This window comes from Dermacentor albipictus, chromosome 3 (genome assembly GCF_038994185.2).
Source record: "Dermacentor albipictus isolate Rhodes 1998 colony chromosome 3, USDA_Dalb.pri_finalv2, whole genome shotgun sequence".
Taxonomy (NCBI): Eukaryota; Metazoa; Arthropoda; class Arachnida; order Ixodida; family Ixodidae; genus Dermacentor; species Dermacentor albipictus.
In genome coordinates, this window is record NC_091823.1 from 192,566,803 (window position 1) to 192,590,985 (window position 24,183).

Genomic DNA, 24,183 nt, shown 5'->3' on the forward strand with positions numbered 1-24,183 from the left:
TGAAGCACCGCACCTGCGACACATGTGTAGTGTACAGTATTCTGTTGAAATTTAGTAGAGATTACATAGGGCAAACCGGTCACTGGTGCTAATGATCGCATGCGTGAGCATGCAAATCTAATACCCACAGGCACAGGAAGCAATATTCCGCTGCATTGTAAGGAGTGCGGTTGTACCCCTATATTCAGTGACGTTTCAATCTTGGCGAAGGCTAAGACTCAGCAAGAAAGAGAGCTGACTGAAGCCTATCGCATTTATAAACTTGGCCCCGAGAAGTGTGTAAGCGCGTCATCTGTGTTCCTAACCAAGAAAGAGATTTTATTTCTTGATAACTGCAGACGTGTATAGATAAAGTGTTGACTGTGTTTTTGTTTTGTTTTGCATGCGCATGTTCAGTATGGACTTGGGGCACGTCGTTTTCATGAATGAGGATCATTTGTTAGTCCAGCCACCGTCCTGTCTCTTTGTCTATGTTGCCTCTTGATTTTTTTCTACTCTCAAGTTTGCTGGCATTCTCCTAGTATATTCGCTAAGAGTGATATTGCTTGTTTTGAGTTGATTACGTAGTGAAAGAAAATTTCCTTGATTTTAAAACTCGAGAAATCTACACTTACGTGCCGGCATATATCCGGTGAAAAAACGCCTAAGAGATGAGCAAGTTCAATTCAGTCGGAAGAAATAGATGGAAGTTCGGTTTTCAAAGCAAATATAACCTTGTTCTCGGTTTGTTCCCACGTTTATTTAGCTTCAGCAATGTTGCGAATGATTTAGTTGTTTCGCGGAGATATGTCCTCAAGCTCATTGGCTCGAGCTTGCAGAATTGCGTTCTCTTCTTTAGGACCCCGACAGTGCTCTTTATAGTACACAGTACTGCACATTTGAGCTTAAGCGCCCTAATATTATTACTTAGACACTTAAAACGAGCTTAGAAGTAAATTAAAAAAATAAAAATGGCAGTCTTTCAGTGAAACACGCATTACCAATTATCTGTATAGAACACACATTGACAAAATGAAAAACCGCAACGCGAAAGGGATGAGAAAGTTCCAGAAATATTTTAATTCGCGTGAAAACTAGCTTTGGAGACTGTCATTTAGGGGGAGAAACGCTTCGATCGTTGTGATCATGATAACGTTCAACGCATTTCTGGGTACCTATGAGAGAAGTTTTCGATGACCGCTTCTCTTAGACTTCTCAATAGCTCGTTTCTTCGTCTTGGAGTGTATCTCGCGCATGGGATCCAAGCAGTGAAAGTATAACCAGTTACATCGAAGTTGAACAGAATCTTAGAGCATATTTGTTCTTCTCGAACTATTCCCGTCTTTTTCATTTATCATGACTGAAAACAGCTTCACATCTTTCATCTCCTTCACTTAGAAAAGTAATGCTCACCCTCCTATTCCATCAAAGTTACTATAGCGCAGCGCGCGTACTAAAGAATAGTTAGCTTCTTTCATTCACTCACGCTGCCTCGTACCGATGATAGCCGTGGAGTGTACGTCCATCATTATCGTATACACAAACAACGCTTTAACTCGGCCGTTCCTTAAACTTGTAATTGAATTGCAGAACCACTACAAATACCGCGTCTGTATTATTAAACATTGTTTATCAGGGGTTCAAAGTATACCGACTATGAACAATATCTGCAATGCAGTGTACAACAAAACCAACACACGTATCGTGTTACAGCGAGTACTACGTAGCACCACACCCACTTTCTTAGTGAAGAAATCATTTTTGGGAAGCGCTATTGTACTGCTAACATCACATTATATTTTCGCAAAAGCCATTCCTTGCAAATGCAAGAAAATGATGTCAATTGGTGTTCGTATCGCAGTGTTTCATGTTCACTTGTTTTGATGCTTCAGCAGACGCCTATATTTCAAAATATATATTTATGTATGCGTATTGCCTCGTATTTTTGCAGGGCTGAGCGGCGCCAGCGTATGGACACAGAAATTGACAAGGACACGTACCCGAGCGTCTTCGCCGGCATTCCAAAGCCGGTATTGCTGGACTCTTTCCCGTTAATTTTTCCGGATATGGTGCAATCAATTATTTATTAATTATTTATTTACCAAAACAATGCCGGCCCTGTACTAGGCTCTAGGTGAATAGTAAGTGAATAGTAGTGTTGCGAACCGATTGGTTGCAGCGGAGCGCCAAACAAGACGACCAGCGTAACGCGTTCTTAGTACGGACAAGCGAGTGCCATGCTTGCGCCGCCCAACTTTCTTTTCGTCATTTTTCGCAGCACCGACCGAGAGCGCCGAGCTTTAGCGTCTCCACATAGAGGCATCGGTGGGTGTTGCAATGCCCCCCGCCCAGACGGAACCGCGAAAAATACTCTTCGATTAAGTGGAGACGGTGCTGCGTTGGTTACGTGCAGATCCGCGGTTACACCAGCGACATCCGCGGGGAGCTCCGTGGGAGGCATCTCAAGGTAGGCCGGCTTGAGGCAGTCTAATGTGACCACCTCTTCGCGACCATTCGATAGTAGCAGACTTGGGCGTCTTGTGGAGGACACTGTACGGCTCATCGTAGGAGTGTGTAATAGGTGCCTTTACAGCGTCTCGTCTGAAAAAAAAAAAAAAACGTTGGTCGAACACGCAAGGTCCGGACGCACAAAGATGATGTGGTCCGAAGATCGAGGCGGGACAGGACGCAGTCACTGAATGCAGTCCTGTAGGCATTGAAGGTACTGCAGCGGCTGGCGCGAGGGTCCGAAAGGAACCAACAATTCCCCAGGAAGCCGCACGGGTGCACCATAGAAGAGTTCGGCTCGAGAACGCCCAAGATCGCGACAAAGGAGAGCGCGTAGGCCGAGAAGCGCCATAGGAAGGTGCTGGACCCAGTGCTCCCGACCCAGGCGTGCAGTGAGGGTAGCCTTGAGCTGGCGGTGGAGCCGTTCAACCATGTCGTTGGCACTGGGACGATATGCAGTAATAAGGCAGTATTTAGCGCCGAGCTGGCGGTTGAGGGAAGTGGAGATAGGACAGTCAAATTGCCGGCCGTGATCAGTGGTCACGATGCAGGGGCAGCCGAAGTGAGAAACCGTGCTGAAACAAAGGCTTTGGCGACCGTTTCTGCAGTGATATCCGGAATGGGCACGGCTTCGGGCCAATGTGTCAAGCGGTCAATAATTGTTAGAATATACCGGGAGTCGTCAGAGTGAGGAAGGGTTCAACCTAATCAAAGTTGACGTAGTCGAAGTAATAGCCAGGTGGCAAGAAAGACGGTGTGGGCGTCTTCGAGTGGCGGGTCACTTTGGTAGTCTGGCACGCGAGGAACGAACGTGACCAACGGTGAACATCGGTTTTAATGCTTGGAAAGACGTAGGGCTGTGTAACGAGGCGCTGCGTGGCTTGGATGCTGGGATGGCAGATGTCGTCAAGGGACAGAAACACCGCCCGACAAAAGGCAGCCGAAATGAAGGCGCGAGGTGCAGCCATTGACAGGTCACACCAGAGCGAGGAAGGCACAAAGGAATTAGGAATACTTCTATACGGACGGAACGCGAATGGTCACGCAGCGCTTGCAGCTCAGGGTCTCCCATGTGTGCCGAAGCTAAACGTTCCCAGTTCACAGGTGATGTAGAAGTGCCGAGGGAGGTGATGTGGGAGAGTGCATCAGCTGCCTCACTTTCGGTGCTTTTCATGTGCCGGATATCCGCAGTGAACTCTAATATATAGGTCACTTGACGTAGCTCACGTGCGACATACTTGGAAGAGTTTGTGCGGAAGACCAGAGGCTTATGATCTGTTAGCACATAACATAGCTGGCCCTCGAAAATGGGCCAGAAGTGCTGGATGATGGAGTAGATGGTGAGCAGCCTGCGGGCCGAAAATGCTGTAGCGAGTCATGGCTTCTTACGAGAGAAGAAGCCCAGTGCACGTCACTCCTGTCCTACCTTGTGGTACTCTTTTTAGCACTTTTGCCATACAGTCCATCGGAAATGCACCGCATTAGAAAGTTGTGCAGCAGTTTTATTCGTTCAAACAATGTGCAACACTGCATAAAGAGTTCATAAGTGGCAATTATAGAAAAAAAGGATGTAGTTTCACTTAGCGCGGAAGCTATTGGATGTGCGGAGCCCTGATTCGCCAGTGTTTTTCTTATATTATTGTTGCGAATCCCTTGTGCTTATGATCTGTTTATTTGTATTTATTTGCGTTATTGAAGCGCAGCCTATCACACACCTTACAACTATGGCCGAAGGATTGATCTAAGAAGTCCCGCTTGAATCAGGCGACCGCTACGCCAGTCTCGGGTAGCTGGCGCTCCTGCCGTCTCACCTCCCCTTCGCGTGGCCGCACCTGGGCATTAGCTGCGGTCCTTTGAATTTTCGCTGGTGTGTCTCGAAGTTGAAGTTGGGGATCCGCTTGCCTTTTCTGTCGTTTAGCTTGAGCTTGCTGCACTTGAAGTTGGTAATTCACTTGCCTACGTTTGCGTGCAGCTTGCATTTGACTTTTAACCAAATTACGGTTAGCTTGCCTTTGCTGCCGTTTCGCTTGAGCTTCCTGAGCTTTAACCGTAGGATTCGCTTTCCTTCGGTGTTGTTTAGCCTTGACTGTTACCTGACGAAGCTGGGAATTCTCCTCTCTTCGTTGACGCATGGCTTCTGCTTCGCGTTGTCGCACAGACGAATCGGCCCTCTGGCGTCGCTGTCTTTCGCGAGCAGGCACCCCCTTTCGCTCGATCCGTGCCAACTGTTCGGCGTGCGTGGCGGGAAAACTGACCCTTTGTTCGAAGGGTCTACTCAGGCTGTGGGGCGCTTTCTTGACTAGTTTCCGTATCAGCCTGGGTGCGTGACCCCCAACGATATTGCAGGAATTACACTCCGGGCCCCTAAAGTGCTCAGCACCTAAAAAAGTACAGCATTATTTACACCAAACATTTATGTTGATATAAATATGTTTCTTGAAACTAGGTATAATAGCTAACACCGACGATTTGGCAGGTTACAAGAAGAAATAATAGAAAATTTGCCATAAAGCAAACACACTGGTGAAATATGTAGCACAGGTAGCCGTGTTTAGTTCCGACGAAGATAGTTCATGAATCATAAGGACAAGGAAGAAAGCAGAACAGGGAACAATTAAACTTTACCGACACACAGGGCAGTTGTAACAATAAACAATACAGATGGTTCATAAAGAGCCAAAAGGCACAAAGAGAATGTAAAGCTGTAGCCGGCCCTTAGTAAATACATGAATAAGTTGCACTAGATGCCACATTTGCATGTCACTCATTAAAATTCTTGCGATATTCCTTGTTTTGATTTCAAGCTTAGTAAGCCTGACCGACCTACGTAAGGCCTCCCAATGGCTTGACACATATACAGAAAGTGTTTATATAAACACTAGAGGTCCTAGAAGGTTGACTGAATGCTGAAGACAAAAACGAAATCTACGAACTACTAGTACTTTTATCATTAAATACAATGTACTTGTTCTTTCTCCGATGGATATCTCCATTACCCAGAATCGTAGGCTGAAAAGGTAATTGGAAAATGATTACAAAAGTTATAGAGATTAGAAATACATAATAATTGCCGATGTATTCTTAAACAAGATAAAAATAATTGAAGTTTTAATAATTTCAGCAGAATGCTAACATTTCGTTATTGAAGCTACTCAGTGAGAACGTATGATATTAATTTGTCGCAGTCCTGAGTGGCAGCCCTGAAATTTTTATCCCCATACTTGGTGAAGCATCGTTTCCTGATTCAGATTTTACTTTGCCACAAAGCCTTTTGTAATCCCTGTGGGACAATTCTGGGTGGAACAGAAATCCATTCCATCTTTGCTTTTCGGGATGTGCATTTCAGAACTGGTGTTAGTCTATGATTTAGTACAAAGCAAAAATTCTTGAGTACTGTCATTCTGATGCCTGCGACTGCGATAAATTCATCTACCGCTAATTGCCGCGTTGTCTTGAAGCAGCTATGTTCGATCAGCTATGTTCGATATGTAGAGGAAGTCACCGTTGAAACATTCACTACAATACACAAAACAAGGACATGGAGTTAGAATCTAAGTGTCGTACCAAGTGATAGTTGATGCTGCATTTCACTGAACTCTCTTTTTTTCCTGGTAGTGCCCCACTACCAATGGCACATTAACAAAACTTTGGTATTGCACTTCTGCCGAATGCAGGCAAATTCAGTGTTTAACAGCAGCCCACGGGAAGACAGCCTAGAGTCGATCGCGTTCACAAAAGCACTTATTTTCAACTTTGTGTAGCTATGTTGAAGGTTAATATACCAAGGGACCTGTTTTGTTTAATGAATCTTGAGTTAAGGGGAGACACTACATCAAATTTCCTTTAATAATTTGTACTACAGGTCTGAAAATTAAACAAGTTAGAGAACTCTTCAAGCAGATTTTTTAAATGCCATTAGTTTTAGTTTAGCTGCTACATTTCTCGAGTTATGTTCTACACAACGGCAAGGCGTATAGTGCTTTTTGTGTGCACGTTCCTGTTTGCTAAAACTTTCACAAAAAGCACTGTGCTGCAATTAACTTAGGTTTCGCTTTGCTGCAAAGTGCCGATATATATCCAAACTGCACGTAAAATTAGTGGAACTACACAAGTATAGAGTGGTGCACTTCAATAATTTTTGGACCCTCCCATGAGAATAACCTTGTGCATTTATTTCTGTCATATATTAATCAAATTCCGCATACACACTTTTCAATATATGTAGAAAGCTGATGTCTACTGGAAATAGCAGCATCCCTCAATGTTATTGAAACTACCGGAATTGTATTACATAGTTCCAGTAACTGTACAAGTTGTATGGATAGATATCAGCACTTTGCGACAGAAACTGAACTAAATAAGGTACAGCATGATGCTTTTTGTGAAAAGTTTTAGCACGAGCAAGTATCCGCAAACATATTTTGCCGCTCTGTAAGACATAACTAACAATATAGGAGCTACACAAACGCCAATAACATAGTTGAAATCTGCATTAAAAACTCAACGAATGCCAGTACTTTCAAATCTTTAGCAGACCAAGTATTCGCTTATGGTTTGATAAGTGGCCGCAGCTGGTGACGCTGTTTGGATAAATGACACCCGAGACACATCTGCGAAATAGGGGAAACATATACAGGGGTCACCAAAGCTTGCATGCTGGTTGCACAGCAGGTTGCCTTGATCTGTGGACGCATCTCATATTCATGCACCGAGCCTCGTTATGCATCGTTTGCAAAAGGCTTGGCCCGAGTGTGTGGCATGGCTTGGGCGAAATTTCAAAGCAATCTAAAAAGCATACGTTCATATCTATAAGCCCCAAACTATTCTTCGCCATAGGACAAATATGAAGCTTACGAGCTACAAATAGCAGATAATGAAAACAGACACAGGACACCAAACTCAAGATAAGTAAATGTGCAAAAAGTGGAAATAAACATGAGCAACTGCTTATAGGGTGGAATGCTTGTCAGTTTTTCTTGTGTGAATCAATTGCAGCTTAAAACATTGTCAAGTGTACATTACGTGGCCGTCCGTATGCCCTGCGTCCTTAAGTATGATATTCCATCCCAACTGCCCCAACCTGGCGTTCGACCACTTGGGACTTTCTTTAAGAATTGGAGGCCCTTCAATAAAAGACAAATGTTCATTTAACGAAATACTTCGGGCGAATTTTTTTTATTTGCGTAAGTGCTATGGGGATTTCGTTGTAAGGCACCAAACTATGCATCATTAAAAGCATAGCCAAAAGACAGGTTCCATAATGGTCAGAGCAGAACAAATTTTTCCCATGAGTATGAAGAGAGGCTTTACACCAAAGATTGGACTCCCTGATTATTAGCCATTGTTCAAATTATTATGGGTAACTATAAAAATGGGAAGAAGGGCCTATTAATTTCATTTCCAGAGAACTGGCTTCCAGCAAAAGCTGTAAACTTCTGTAACCCAGGTTTCCACGACCTGTACCCTCCACAGATAATGGTTTCAGAAAGATGTTATGCAGCAGTGCACAGAGATGAGGATGAACTTGCAAAAAAAACTCAGTTTTGGCGTATGTTCATCCGCACATTTAGCATTGAAGCGGTCTTAGTAAAGATATGGCAAATACCACATCTGACAGCATACTGTACTGTTTTTAAATTGTTAGAGCTTTATCAAAATAGTTTGTACATTAAGCAAGAAAAAGTGTATAAGTCGTCTCCCACTAAACTCGAAATTTACATCATGGTTTGTCTAATCCACGTAGCCTCTTGGTGGATAAGACAAAATGCATGCACTTGAGCGTTCCTGTACCGATAGCGGGGAGTCTAAACGGCTTTCAGGTTAATTTCATGATTGTGAAGTGGCTACAAGCCGCTACAGTCAAGACTACGCTGCTGGATTACGTGTAGTTACCCGCATCGTGCTGTATGGTGTTCACCTGCTTGGCATCATCACTAAGGCTCCCAACTCTCTAGTGGAAGTAGTCGGGACAGGGTGCTGGCAGGAGGCAGGGGCATGAGACACCAAGTGGTACGTGTCAAACATTTGCGCAAATGTTCCTACTCCTACCACGTCACAATTTACGAGAAAAATGCAGCAGTTGTCTAGGTAGCATAACGGTAAAAATAAAAGTAAACGGCTGGTCCCTACAACACAACTAGAGCACTGACAATAACAAAACGTCACTTATGTTTATGAAAATGCAAGCAAAGACGACAAACAATATGCTTCCAAGCGGTGCATGTACGTTCAGTTGGAACATCAGCTCACGCCATCGAGCGATCGAGCCATCGAGCCATCTTAAAATGTCATTGTATATATTGCCACATGGTGTGCCGCAGCAAGAGACTGAGGAAGAGGAGAACGAGGTTCCTCTCGGTATCGCGCGTCGCCGCTTGCGTTTTTGTCAAGTGCAACCACCTGTATCTTGATTCAGCTTGTATACTCCAGCAGGGTATACGCGACAGTTTGGTGAAGCTTGCTGCGTACACTCAACTTATGCAGGAGACCCCACTGGGCAGCAAGAACCTCGTCCCACAGTTGGAATTGACTCCAGTTCAGCGCACAAGCCGGCGAATCTGAGGCCTCGCCCCAGAGGTTGGAAACCTCCAGCAAAAAGTGGTGACTGCAACCACTGCGACTTCTACGGAACGGGTGACACCAACTTGCCTAACGCTGCTAAACGCCCAAGTGCCGACGGCTTTTCATGGCGACACATTTGCAGACGTGGAAGACTGGCTGGCGGAGTTCGAGCGCGTGGCTGCATTTAACGAGTGGGACAACAAGGCCAAACTCAGGAACGTCTACTTCAGCCTCCAGGATGGTGCTCGCACGTGGTTTAGGAACCGCGAAAGTGCCCTGTCATCCTGGCTTGAGTCCCAGCGCAAGCTACTGGAGACTTACTCCAGCCCTGATCGCCGAGAAAAAGCGGCTCGGGCCCTTCAGTCACGCATCTAAAAGCCCAACGAGAGCGTCACGATGTACGTGGAGGACATGACGCGTCTCTTTCAGCGTGCCGATCCGAGCATGTCGGAAGAGAGGAAGGCGCGTCATCTGATGAGAGGCGTAAAGGAGCAGCTCTTTGGCGGTCTTGTTCGGAATACGCCCAAGACTGTTGCGGAGTTCCTCACCTAAGCCACCACGACGGAGAAGGCCCTTCAGCAACGGTCGAACTTGTACAACCGACAAGTAAATGCCGCCTGCACTCCGGATACGCCGGTAAGCTTAGGGTGAGACGTGGCCTTGCTTTGCGAGCTGATTCGCTCAGTGGTTCGCGACGAGCTGCAGAAGCACCACGGCACGTCACCACCTCCAGTCAGCTCCCTCACCAGTGTCGTACGCAACAAAGTACAGCAGGCACTGCAGGCATCTCTTTCCAGCACTGAAGCACCACCTCTGCCAAGCGAATCCCGGCGCAAGACGTACGCAGAAACATTACTGAACCCGGTCCAAGCTTTCGCACCTACTTATGTGGCGCCGCCAGTCGCGTTGCAATCGGCACAAGCCGCTCCGACAACTCCACTACCGTATTTCGAGAATCGCCGAACACCCGCGTGGAAATCAGAGGTTTAGCGAGCACCCTATCGACGACCGCTTTGCTACCACTGCGGCGAAGCTGGTCATGTGTATCGGGAGTGCCCCGACTGACGACTCCGACTGCGGGCCTTTTCTATCGATTCACCTCGACCTAGGTTCGGCCAAAGACCACCCGACATCGCAGAATTTCTCCTACAGCAGCGTAGACCGGGCCCATCGCAGCGGCAGTCACGCTCACCCTCACCGCGGCGATATTTCCCTGCTCGCGATACCACCTCGAGGACGACGCAAGGGCGATCACCAAGTCCACACCAGGAAAACTGACGTCAGTGACCTTCCGAGGCGGGGCCGCTGATACTCGATGCGCTCAAGACCTCGTACCGTGCCGACCGCAGAATAACGAGAACACGAGGACGCCAGAACCAGTTTCCTCGAACAGGGTTTCACTGGACATACCTGTGTTGATCGACGGCAGAACAGTGAGTCCAATTATAGATACCGGCGCCGATTACTCTATTCTTAGTGGAAAACTGGCGAGCGTTCTGAAAAAAGTTACGTTGCCTTGGAACGGGGCACCAGTTCGTATGGCAGGCGGCGACGTCGTCAAACCGCTTGGCCTATGTACGGCCAGAGTAGAAATTCGCGGTGCTGCTTTTCTCGCCACTTGTCTGCTTCTACGCGAGTGTTCCCGCGATTTATTCCTTGGGGTTGACTTTCTCCGGGAATATGGTGCCATTAATGACCTCCGCGAGCGCTGCATCACTTTCTCGACACAAAGGGCAACACAGGCTGACGCCATTGGACACAGGTCCGCACTTCGCGTTTCGGACGAGAGCATCACGATACCGCCGCGTGCGAGTGTTATGGTTCCGGTCAAGTCGGACGAACTACAAGACGGTGAAGCCATTGTCGAAGGCAACATTTCTATGTTGCTGGCACAAGGTATTTGTGTAGCGCGAAGCCTTGTGAAACTTCGTGAAAGCCAGACAACGGTCCTCGTTACCAAATTTACCTTTGAGCATCGGCACATTTTTCGTGGCACTGCCATCGCCTACATCGAACCATCAACGGACATCGTCGAGTGCTTTGCTTATGAGGTGGACACAGACGACGGTTCGCTCCGAGACATCGATGTAAACTCCGAGCTTACGGACGACCAAAAAAGCGCACTGCAGGAACTCTTGAACGAATTCGGCGCGTGCTTCGCTCGGGCTACTAAGGTGGGCCAAACTCCAATCACGAAGCACCGAATAACGTCATCCGCCGACGCACGTCCCATCAAACAACAGCCTTATCGTGTCTCACCTAAAGAACGTGAGGCAATTCAAGCCCAAGTCAGGGAGATGCTGGATGATGGTGTCATTCAGCCTTCGCAAAGTCCGTGGTCCTCTCCGGTCGTTCTAGTCAAGAAAAAAGACGGAACGCTTCGTTTCTGTGTTGATTATCGACGCCTCAACGATGTTACCAAGAAGGACGTGTACCCACTACCACGTATCGATGACTCTTTAGACAGGTTGCGGCGAGCTAAGTATTTTTCTTCTCTCGATCTAAAGAGCGGTTACTGGCAAATTGAGGTCGATGAACGAGACCGCGAAAAAAACTGCTTTCGTCACTCCAGATGGCCTTTGCGAATTCAGAGAGTACTTCCTTTCGGTCTCTGTTCGGCACCAGCAACTTCCCAGCGAATGATGGACACCGTTCTCGCTGGTCTGGTTCTCGCTGGCAAAGCTGCCTCGTCTACGTTGACGACGTGGTTGTTTTTTCGGCGACATTTGACGAACACCTGAAACGACTGCGGCAAGGTCTCGAAGCCATCCGATCGGCTAACCTCACCCTTAAGCTTCAGAAGTGTCATTTCGGCTACAAGAAGCTGATATTTCTCGGAGACGTGGTCAGCGCGGAAGGCGTTAGCCCCGATCCCGCGAAAACTGCCGCTAGCCTCTTTTCCAACACCGACCGACAAGAAAGGTGTCCGACGCTCCCTGGGCCTTTGCGCATACTACCGGCGTTTCATCAAAAATTTTTCGAAAATGGCGGAGCCGCTGAGTCGCCTCACGAGGGACGATGTATCGTTCGTCTGGTCCTCAGAGCAAGAGACTGCTTTCACCGAGCTTCGACAGCGTCTGCTATCAGCACCAGTTTTGGCCCACTTTGACGAGGAGGCGGACACGGAAGTTCATACAGACGCCAGTAACGTTGGTCTTGGTGCGGTCCTTGTACAACGGCAGGAAGGTATTGAAAGAGTGATCGCCTACGCAAGTCGCGCACTATCGCGTGCACAGACCAACTACACCACCGCGGAGAAAGAGTGTCTTGTCGTCGTAAGGGCGCTGGCCAAATTTCGACCTTACCTTTACGGCCGCCCATTCAAAGTTGTAACTGATCACCAATCGTTATGCTGGCTTGCAAATCTCCGGGACCTTGCTGGACGATTGGCACGGTGGAGTCTACGTTTTGCAGGAGTACGACGTGAGCATCGTGTACAAGTCGAGCCGCATACACGAAGACGCTGACGCACTCTCGCGCGCCCCTATCGACACTACCGACCACGACATTGAGGACGACGGTGCTTTCCTTGGGGCCGTAAGCGTAACTGATTTGTCCACACCGCAGCGCGCAGACGACGCACTACGGCCTATATTCGAACATCTGGAAGGACAAAATCCACCAATACCCCGGCATATCGCTCGAGGATTGTCGTCTTTTTTTATTTACGACATGGCGTCTTATACAAGCAGAACTCCGCTGCCACCAACAAGATCTACCATTTAGTCGTTCTAGCAGACCTCCGTGCCGAAGTTTTGTTCGCCTGTCATGACGAGCCTCCGTCTGGCCATTTGGGTTTTGCGCGAACGCTTGATAGAGTGCGCAACTCCTACTACTGGCCGAGATTTGCCGAGTGCGCTAAGCGGTACGTCCAAGCCTGCCGTGAATGCCAGCGCCGAAAGCCGCCAGCTGTAAAGTGCTGAATCCGATTGACCCACCTGGCAAACCTTTCGACCAGGGTCGGCATGGATCTTCTGGGCCCGTTTCCATTGTCATCTTCTGGCAACAGGTGGATAATCATCGCCACGGACTATTTAACGCGATATGCTGAGACAAAGGCGCTGCCTCGAGGTACAGCTTCCGAGGTTGCCCAGTTTTTCATACAGAGCATCGTCCTACGGCATGGCGCCCCATCGCACGTCATCACAGACCGAGGCAAAGGCTTTACACCACAGCTCATTGAAGACGTTTTTAAACTCATCTGCATGACCCATCGAAGGACAACTGCCTATCACCCACAGACAAGGGGCTTGACCGAACGACTGAACAAAACGATGACGGACATGTTGTCTATGTACGTAGACGTACAGCACAAGACGTGGGACGAGATACTCCCTACGTAACGTTTTCCTATAATACTGCTACGCAAGGAACAACACGCTTTACGCCGTTTTATCTCGTTTACGGCCGTGAAGTGCAAACTATGTTAGAATCAATGCTGCCTTGCGACAAAATCGATCATCTCAACCTCGCCCAATATGCCGAACGTATCGTGCAACGAGCGTAGGAAGCCCGTCAGCTTGCCCGAGTTCACATAAAGCAACAACAGAGGATCGATGCGCACCGTTCAAATCTCCGCCATCGACATGTCGAGTTCCAATCTGGTGATCAAGTTTTGGTTTGGACTCCCGTGCGCCGAAAAGGAGTATCCGAGAACCTTTTGAGTCGCTACTTCGGACCTTACAGAGTGTTACAGCGAATTAGTGACGTGAACTATGAAGTCCTTCCTGACGGAAGTCAGCCTCCCCCGACGTCGACAACCGCAATCTGAGATTGTGCACGTTGTGCGGTTGAAACTGCACTATAGCACCTAATATTCGACGTTTTCAGCCGCTTCGGTTAGGTTTGCGGTTGCTCGTCCATCAGTGCCTTGTGAGCGGTTGAAACCATACTATAGCCTCTAATATTCGACGTTTTCAGCCACTTCGGTTAGTTTTGTGGTTGCTCGTCCATCAGTGCCTTGTGACTATATCGCACACCACAGTGATTGTGACTATAGCCTATGTGTTCGTCCTAGATCATATCGGCGCTCTCAGGTCAAGCCTCTGCATGCTTTCCTTCTTCTTTCTTTTTTCTTTTTTTAGGAGGGGGTAATGCCACATGGTGTGGCGCAGCAAGAGACTGAAGAAGAGGAGACCGAGGTTCGTCTCGGCATCGCGCGTCGCCGCTTGCGTTTTTGTAAAGTGCAACCGCCTGTATCTTGATTCAGCTTGTATACTCCAGCAGGACATACGCGACAATATTTTAACCTGCGTTATTTTAAGGTTACTTAATCTAATTGCAAGATCTCTTCAGACAAGAAATCACCAAGCTAATTCAATTAACGAGTTCCGTTGGTCGTTAGTGCAACAAAGTGCAAGCTGAGAATTAAGCTGTCCATCCATGTAGTGAAAAATAACAATTGCTTTACAAGTTATTTTTATTCCGCCCATTTCTAGCTCTAGCATCAAGTACGTACCAACATTGACAATCTTTACATTTCACCCTGCTCATTCTTATTTTATAATGCATAATACTTCAGCAACAGCAGTAATGCTTTCTTTTAATAGTTAACAATGCTAAACTAGGAATGTAGCTGGAGCCAATGTTCTCACAAAACGACTTGTCTCCTCCTTGTCGAAGCATTGGCTCCAGAAATGTTCCTTGTTCTACAGCTGCTTCATCGTTACATGTCTCCGTCTTTCTGTGCAGAGTCAACCACAAAAGTCTACCGACCACGGGATCTGAGAAAACGTTCAATTTCGGAGCAATCTGAACAGTAGTCAGTAAAACCTAACATAATGTTATTCACATATGTTGGTACAGGCTGTAAATTTCAATAGTTGGCTGCATTGTTAGGCGGCACACATATCCAGCTTTTCCTCAGATCTCGATTTCCGTAAAATTTTGGAGTTGACTGTACATCTGTCGCTTCAATATGTTGTGGCAATGAAAACTGTAATAATAGTGAATTAGTAAACATAGCTTACCAGAAATTTTGGCTTGTTAGCTGATAACAACACAGTAACTGCGCAACACTGAGACATCGTCAAAGCAGGCTCGTGTCTCTTGTCTTCTTCAGCCATTTGTCTTCTTTGCGTGATTACTCTGTGTCTGAGTAGGGGTATTACCCTTTGCACAATAACACCAAAATGAATAAAGGCAGGAATGAAGGCACAAAAATTGCTACAAATAGTATGATACTGCTATGGAGATATGCCAAAGTGCCTGCTATGATTTGTCTCACCCATAATGTGCTGGATAACATCGCTACTTCCTCTGGCTCTAGTGCTCAAGAATAGGCACTTGAACCGCAGTAGAGAAGGACGAGATAATGTAATCTCTTTTACATGACAGACACTTTTTAATAAATTTGTATAATACACCCCACTTAATTATGTTTTATTCAAGGCTGTCAGAGTTTCCTGGTTCACGAAAAAAAGGTTTTTCTGGGTGGAAGCAGTAAAATTATAAATGGCCGTCTACTTTTACAACAAATTATCCTACAGCGATTAGGCTAACTTCAGCTTTTTTTACTTAAGGAGGTAGGCCACTAAAAAATGTTTTTTTTTTAACTGAGATAGGGTTGCTATAACTTTTTCTTCAGTATAAGCACGGTTTCTTTACGTTGCCCAATTGTTAACAGCGGAAAATATTGTGTTTATTTTTTGGCAGGTAACTTTTTTTTTCTAAAGATGGGCTAAAAGTGGTTGTCACGCCAGTCGTGATAACTGACTAATGAAAGGCTTAATTGAGTAAAACTTTGGCATTTCTGTAGCAAATTGTGTGGACTATGCAGTCGACCAGAATAAATATTATACGGTAAAAAATAATGAGGTAATGTAAAAAAATAACAAAAAGGAAATTGGCAATTTTTACTCAACCGCTTTGCAATATGAGCTCTGAATTCAATAGTATTGCGTAATTTCATTTATTCTGGTTAATTGCACAAGTGTATATGTTGGAAATGTGCAACTAAAGTTTCAATTAAAAATTCACACCCAGGAAAAGGTTATGGAAGTTTCTGTCACATGGGCTGGAGAGAAATCATGTTTTGAAAAAAAAAAACGTAGACAAAGTACTCCGACCTAGCGAAACATGTGCAAAATACCATGTAGAGACCTCATATGGACCAGGTTCATAGCTGGGTTCCTCGCGAGTTGCATTAGTGTCTCCTTTAGCTCGTGTAGCTGCTCGTATTTTCTTCCTGGCCTGTTTTGTCCCGTCAGTTGACTTGCGCTGAGCATTCTGGATGCGATGCTGGTTTCTGGCGATGCAAGCTTTTGTCGTGTAGTACCCCGGTCCGACACCAGCCATCCTGAGGACTTCCAGGGTGTTAACACTGACATTAATAAAGTGTGCCACAACAACATTCAAGGCAAACAATAGGGTAGGCAAGATTGCATAGACCTGCTTGGGAGCCCACTGCCATATCAGACCGTTGCAGCACTAATTTGAATTTTGAGTCTTTCCATGCAGACACTTCATCAGAAGTTAATCTGAACACAAGTCATTGTACGCTATTTTCACTTCGTTAAGCACGTCGTTTGGAAGCCATCCTCTGTGCATATACTTCCCTTGGCCGACTGCCTCTACCCTTCTGTACAGCCTCTTCGGCGTGTGTTGATTTCCAGCAAACTTGCGCTTCCTTTTTTTTGCGTACTCTGAATTTCACCATGCTGGTCGGAATGTGGTCTAGATGGTGCAAACACACTGCCGTAGTTGCACTAGCACTTGGGCAATTCGCGAAACGAAGCGTGATGTAGCCGCCAAGGTAAACAAAACAACAGATATTATACGAGCAACGCGGCGAGTGTCGTTCGTCCCTCTTGTGGCCGTTTCTAGATTTAAAAATAATTACAAACGCAAAACTGTGTTTTATACGACATCAATTAAGCTTTGAATAATAAAAAAAGCTTCGTAATGTGAATAATAATAATATTGACGAAAAACACTTACCTTCTGAACCCATGCATTCTGGTTTTAGTTTTGGTTTCGGTTTTGGAATACGAGGTCGTGGTATGGACAACGTACTGTAAGTCCAGAACTAATGAAGATAGGAGAAGGGTTTTTGTTGCTACATATTCTTGAGTGTTTGGGCATACAGAAGACACCAGAAGCAAAAAATTGGTCTCGTGCTAAAAATTGACTTCTTTATGTGGCTTACCACCTTAAAATTCTTATACGCATATTATATTAGCCAGGACAGAATTAACTTTGGTTCATATCCCGCTCACTGGGAGGAACCACTTTGCAATGAACTCATTTCTGCCTGCCAAATGTAAGCGCTAACATAGAAATACAAATGAAAGTACCCTTTTTCTATAAACCACAGGACAGAAAATAAAGAAAACCAGTAATAATATTAAAAATTCGCTACAGAACACATCCAGGTTCTGCAAGCCTACCAAGTTTTACCATATAAATGTTGCAGCAAATGCGTGCTTTTAAAAAGTAACAGCAGTGAAAATAGAGGCTACATGAAAAATAATGCATTAAATATCGGATTACATTGTTAGCTAATGTGTTTCTACCTTGGAGACAAATACAGAATAAATTAATTTGTTTCAGCGTTTAAAGCGTTGTGACTCTTGCGTTTGTGCATGCAGCCGGCTGTCCGCTATGAAGATGTTTGTGGTTCCACATCGCCTGACACTCCACACAGCATTGTAATGATTTTGTTATTTTCGGTAATATGCATGAAGCACTAGCGAATCTTCAAGATACACTAGCTGTCTTCAATGTTTTTCACGACCTGCGTTCGGCACCGAATGTCACACTGGTGCTACTACTTTCTCTAGACTTGAAGTCACGCAGTACTTCTTATTCTGCGGATCTTTAGGTGTGACAGGCCGCTCGTCAGTAGGATCGGTAAGAGCGGTGTTTCTCCTGGCAGTGCAGCTTTGTTGTAATTTCATACGCTCTCCCGAGGCCCCCTTCTGCCAGTAGTCTTTTCGCATGGGCCCGTGCGCGTGCCTAGGAAACGTCTGTTAACGACCAAGAGAAACGTCGCGCAAAATGTAGCCAAACTAGAAAGCCAAACGCACGTTTTGTAAAAGCGAAAAAGCTTATCTTAGACGTTACGAGAAAAGCGGAACAGCTCACTGCCCACTAGTAGACTTTCGTATGCACCTGGCCATCTATGTCCGTTACGATCTTTCACATCACAATGAAAGACGCAGTAAAAACTGCAACACTTCGGTTGATTGTCACGGTCCGGCGAGCTGCGCTTGCTCGATGTCAGCAAAGACGAAATCAGCGACAGGCTGCTGCTGGCGGTCCTTGTATTCGCATTCACATAGCACGGAACGAAGTTCCTGCTGTAACTTGCCGTACCATCATCCTTTTGCAGTCGCCCCTAACGCAGCGTTTTAAGAACCATTATACAACTTGCTGGCGCATGATGCAGCACAATTGCGAAATGGCGCCGTATTTCCGTATTTGTGACGGCTTCGGCTTGGGATCATTCTTCCGGAGGAAGGGAGGCGCTCGTGTAGCACGCTTCCCCTCCTCTAGCTGCTACTATAACAGAGTCTGGTGCCACTCTCGCCCTGTCTTGGAGGTATTCTCCGATGGGTGCAAATCTAAGGTGAGCAGATGCAATTTCCAAATTTCGGAGACGCGTTAAAGGAAGAGGCATCTGAACCGTTCGGTTCCCTCTTTTCACGCTCTTCATCACGCATTCCAATGAGACCAGAAAGCAAAAATGCTCGTTTACTGAGAATTCCGTGCATGTTAAAGAACCAAAGCTGCTGAAAATTAATTGCAGTTTTCCATTACCATGCGCCTCAAATAAGATCGTGATTTTTGGCACGTAAACCGCCAACATTTCATTTTACGTCGTGGAACAACATTTACAATCGGCACTGTTTAGTGGGTCTACTGAACTTATCTCCTGGCTGTGCTGTGTTTAGCAGCCAATCCTTTTTTTTTAAGATTTACTAGCAGTCAAAACCAAGTGTGACAAATCCAGGTCTTCCTTAACACAGGAAACCAGCAATGAGAGAACAGACATGCTAAAAAAATCGACATTTAGAATTAGCATTCATTACAAAACATGACAAGGGCGAAAGAGTGAAACACTGCACTACAGCCAGTACATAAACTCCGAGGGTCTGCCTAAGCCAGAAGCAAGCATGGAGCAAAGTAAATTATCTGGTACTTCTTCATTTTAATCTTTGTCTCGCCAAGACTAATCTCGAGTCATAAAGTGGTCGCGATCTTTCACAGCGGCTCTTGACAAGCCATTGCGAGTCAATTCACTCATGCAGGAGGGTTGGCCATTGTTTTGTGACTGTACTCGCGCAAAAAAGGGTCTTAGCGAAGAAAAAGATGTTCAAGCTAGTGTGGCTCACTTGAGACTTGTTTTCTTTTTTTTCTTAGAGTGAAGTAGACTTATTAGACCAGCAAATTAGCATCGCACGTGTTGTGGTCTCGTGGGATCAAGAAGTAAAATTATGCCACTATAGCCGAGAGCAATATACACAGAGATCTGGCTATTTCATGCATGGTTACATTTCTACGCAGTCATACTTGGAAACAGGAAGTCTTTTGACTGCCTTGACATGGTAATTAAATATTGGAGGCCCTCCCGCAATCGAGAGTAGATGTAAGCATAAAATCGGAGCCTACTGTGCACTGGCCCATGCGCACGCTGCCCAGCTAGAACAAGAAGACCGGCTGAAGGCGGCCCGAGAGGCAGCGAAAGACGCCAAATGACAGAGCGCGCTGCCCAGCTAGAAGAAGAAAACCGCCTGAAGGAGACGGGCCACGCTGTGTGGCGCCACCTCTCAGACAACGCAAAACCCGCGCCTCAGAACTCATGGACCACTGGGGTTTAACAGAGCACAGGCGACTGTCTCAGCGCAAAAGAATGACAATGAAGTGTATAGTCGGTATTGGAAATCACATATAAAACTTCAGCATAGTTGAAGCTACAGCTTGAGTCATGTTGTGAACAAACATTAGGAATAACTCGGAAGTAATATTTTTTGTAACTTGAGCAGTCACTAGCGTACGTAATGCGGTTGTGCAAAAAACGTTGGGGGCCAGAGGCCGCATTTTTTAAAGTTTTGACTGGTTGCCTGGAAGATTTCGTTTTGTTCTCGCCGCTATAGCCGGGATGTTCTCATTTGAGTGCCCGTATAACGACTATGGTTTTTGGCTGAATGTCCTTTGAATGCTGCCGACAACGGGAGCTAAAAGCGTTTCATCCTTAATATGGAGTTGTCATTGTAATGCTAGGCTTAGTAAAATGCACACATGTAACTGCCGCCCGTCTGGTATGTCTGTACCCAAACGCAGGACAGAGCGGCCCGCGTGGCTGTCAGTGCAGCGGCTGCAACCTAAAGAAGAGTGCTGCTGGGTATGCGAAGCCTGTCGACAGTGTATGTAACCAGTTGTGGCTCCTCTGACCCACATACAGGCGGCGGGTGCGGATCTCATTCCGGAGACACATTCGCCCGCGGCCTCTCTCGCTGACGCGCTGCGACGACGCAGCGTCAATGCGTCCGCGCTGGGCCACGGTGCATCCAACGGTCGTCCCAACGACACAGAATGAAGGCTTGCAATCAGATATCACTGTGAATGCACTGCTTACTGCTTGAAAATTAAACTCATGCAGTTTAGTCGGCGCCTTTAGTTTTAATCGCACAGACAGTGCCTGCCATAGTACCACTACAGAGCTGCTCGCCGTTATGGCAATGGCACGCACAAAAGCGCCGCAATGCGAAACAGTGTGTGCGTACTCGGCGGCTGTCTCAGGGTCAGCGGCGCGACAAGTGCTTACGTAACTGTCAATATGCATCGCATGCCCGGCCGGACTCTCGTATCGATTCTAGCCGGGGCAGCTTCCTGGCGCTGACGGTCACGCGGATCGCTCGCTCCCGCGCTCAGGTTTCGTACAACTCTTTCGTACTATGTCGCTTGTATTAATTAATATTGCGACAGCAGGAATATGGACCCTCCAGGCGCAATTTTGCTGTCGGCGTTGGCGTCACCGTGAAATTCCGTATAAAGTCCAAGGGCGATACAATCGTTGCCCGTATGCAGCATGTGCGAGGATGAGCCGGCGTTCGCGGCTCGCGCACGCAGCAGTGGAAAGTGCGGTGGACGCGCTTCCGTCGCGTGCAAGGCTTTGCGGGGAGGGGAGGGCCGCTGTATCTTGAACGCCTTTGCGCTGGAGACGGAGTCTGCGCTGGGCTGTGTTTTCGTGACGTAGTTCGCGTTGATGCGAGCAGCCGCGCGAAGTACAATAGGCTGCTGTTGTTACCTCGTTGTATACCTCACTGCAGCGTTTTGACAGCAAGTTTCCGTGGTCACCGAGTTATATGTGTTTATGTTAGTTTTGTGCACGTGACACCAGGCTTGTTAATTTGTTTAGTGTGCCTATGTTTACAAGTTTATGCGGCCAATAAAACTACTATCCCAATTTCGTATAGCTGTCCACTAATTTGCTATTGCAAACGATGCTTCGCCTTTATGGCGAAACTGCATCTTCTTTATCCTATTTGCCTAATTTATCAACACGATATCTTTCAAGGCTGGCACAACTTGTTGGCCACACAGAGCTTGTCGTCAGCAATGTCGAAGACACATTTCACGCCATATGTAATGAAAACTCAATGAAATAATGTAAATCCTTGCCAAATAAAGTACTTATAAGTTTCCGCAAACTTCGCTACGGAGAACAGTGCCTTTTTCCTGTGTAGGCTTTATTGAGTATAAGTGAATTGTTCGACATAAGATAACAATACTTCAGAGAAAAATCACCGCTGAATATTGGGTGGCCACATATGATCTCTCCCACATGCACATAATATCCCTGATGTTCATGTTATCTTGTAGAGGGAACAATACACGACAATTCTTTCCGCAAGAAATCTTGCATTTGTACTATTTCAGCTTTTTATTGAACCTAGGCTGACTCGAATAGACGGAAATGTTTGTAGTTCAGAGTTTCAAATAGGAAATATATCAACATCGCAAAATTAACACTACCTAGCCTTCGTTACACACGATCGCCGTTAAATATTTTCATGAGCACAAGTATAGATTTTTTGCATTGTAGGTTACTGCACCCTAAAACTCTATTGCGCTGCGTTGTGCTTTAACTCACTCTCCTATTGCTCCCCACGTGTAGGCCAGAAAACTAGACTCAGCCTGTTGAACTTCTCTGCTTTTCCTCCCTTCCTTCTCTCTCTCTCTCTTACACTCCAATTATTTGCCTTTCCAGATCACAAGGGCCAAGAGGCATGTGAAAGGTGACTTCGAAATTAAAGGCGAGTTAAAATTATCTTCTATTTTCTCACACTATGTCTATGTCATAATGATGTTTCTTTGTCTTTGAAGCAAGTTCTGCCGCGCACTCCTTACGCACTGTTCTTCCCGTTTTTGCATACGATTGTGTACCGAGTCTTCCAAGTGCCCCTACCTAATAAAATGATAACCCTTGTGGTAAGAAAACTTGACGCCCAAGTCAAGAACGCTACGCTAGCAAATGACACCCGAATGGTCGAAAAGTGCATGATGTACGTTTACATAGCAAATGCTACATAGAAATAATGACGAAACAATTCCGGAAATTGAGCCTTAAATTTCCAATCCAGTAGATTATTATATACATTTTACTTTCATAGAGAATCTTTCGACCAGAATATGTAGCTAAAGGCGCTCAAGGTGCGTGGCAAAAATATTACTGAGAACAATTACGCCCTCTTTGTAACAAAACTTTAGCATTGCCATTTGTTGGGTGTGTTGGTAAACTGACTTTATAAGCATATTTAGCTCCACCAAACGAGGACAGAAGGGACAAGCGCATTGTGGTGTCATCTCCCTTATGTGCTTGTTCGCTGGCGATAAATGTGCTTTCAAAAATTTTAGACAACTAAAAATCATTTTGAATGTGGAAATTATAAGAGGGAATGAAGGAGGAAACATTACAAAGCGCAGACTACCAACCAAGGTTGTTGCTCATATGGCGGAAATATTTATTTTATTTAATAACTTTTACGTACTGCAGTGCAATGAGCGCTTTAGCAGTAGTGGATTAACAGAGAAAAACTGTACACAGAAAAGTACAATAGAAAGATGAGGGTGATGTGCTAGGACCAGTCCATCTTAGTAGATGGCGTATACAAAACTTCCGGGTGAGTACGAGCGAATAGTCCGAGGTAAGGAATTCCAGTCTTTTATGGAACGAGGAAAAAAGCTAAATTTTAAGATATTAGTGCATGCAAAGTATGGCATCAAGTTCAACTTGTGAGGCCGTCTCGTCGATGACTCTGGCGCGAGGTTAGTATAATTGTTTTTTTTAAGTCTAACAGAAGGATTTATCATGATGTGCAAGAAATCTAACGTTGCTATGCGGTGACGTGAATAGAGCAAAGTTAAATTCAAGGAACGAAGTGCAGAAGAGGTTGAAAAGTCACGACCGTAACAGTGACATATAAACCCTACTGCATTTTTTGTGAATTGTTTCTAGCCTCTTTATCTCACACTGTTTATGTTCCGAACTACAGATGCGTAGTCAACACCAGGACGGATTAGCGATTTATATAACAGTAAATTAGTATCTTTTGGAGAGTTGGATAGTGTACGACGTAGGTTACCTAATTTTTTTAGTGCTTTACTACAAATGTAATCAATGTGAATAGACCATGACATGTTATGCGTAAAAACGACACCGATATACTTATATCTAGGTGCGCTACACGCAGCACGGTTTTTGAAGGAGCAATGAAAAAGAGATCTTTTTACAGAAAAACATAAAGACGGTTTTATCAAAGTTAATGTTCATTTGTCAAGTGCTGCACCAAGTGCGAAACCTAGCAAATGACTCGCGGAAATGGTAATGATCATCAAAAGTGTTATTACCTTAACATAAAACACAATCATCGGCATAGCAAGGATGTGTGAAGAGATGTTAACAGGCAAATCATTTATGTAAATTTAAAAAAAGCAGTCGCCCAAGAACGAAGCCCTGGGGCAATCCAGATGTCACATCAATAGCAGTAGAGTCGGTAGTGCTATAAGAAACGAACTGCTAACAAAGGGAAAAAAAGCTTGAAATCCAGTTAACTACTTGAGCATTATCTTGTACAGCATAAAATTTAGCAAGGGGTTTAGAATGTTATAATCCGTCAAATGTTTAGAGAA

The 24,183-nt window shown here is 45.6% G+C and overlaps 1 protein-coding gene across 1 annotated transcript in view; it reads left to right on the forward strand.

Moving 5' to 3' along the window:
* The window catches only part of LOC135908719 (uncharacterized), a 212,176-nt gene extending 189,260 nt beyond the window's left edge, over positions 1-22,916 (forward strand). Inside the window, exons 6-8 of the mRNA XM_070536551.1 lie at positions 1,931-2,009; positions 22,262-22,307; positions 22,909-22,916. Of these exons, the coding sequence (XP_070392652.1) occupies positions 1,931-2,009; positions 22,262-22,307; positions 22,909-22,916 (133 nt within the window). The remainder of the gene's footprint in view (positions 1-1,930; positions 2,010-22,261; positions 22,308-22,908) is intronic.
* The last annotated feature ends 1,267 nt before the right edge of the window (positions 22,917-24,183 follow it).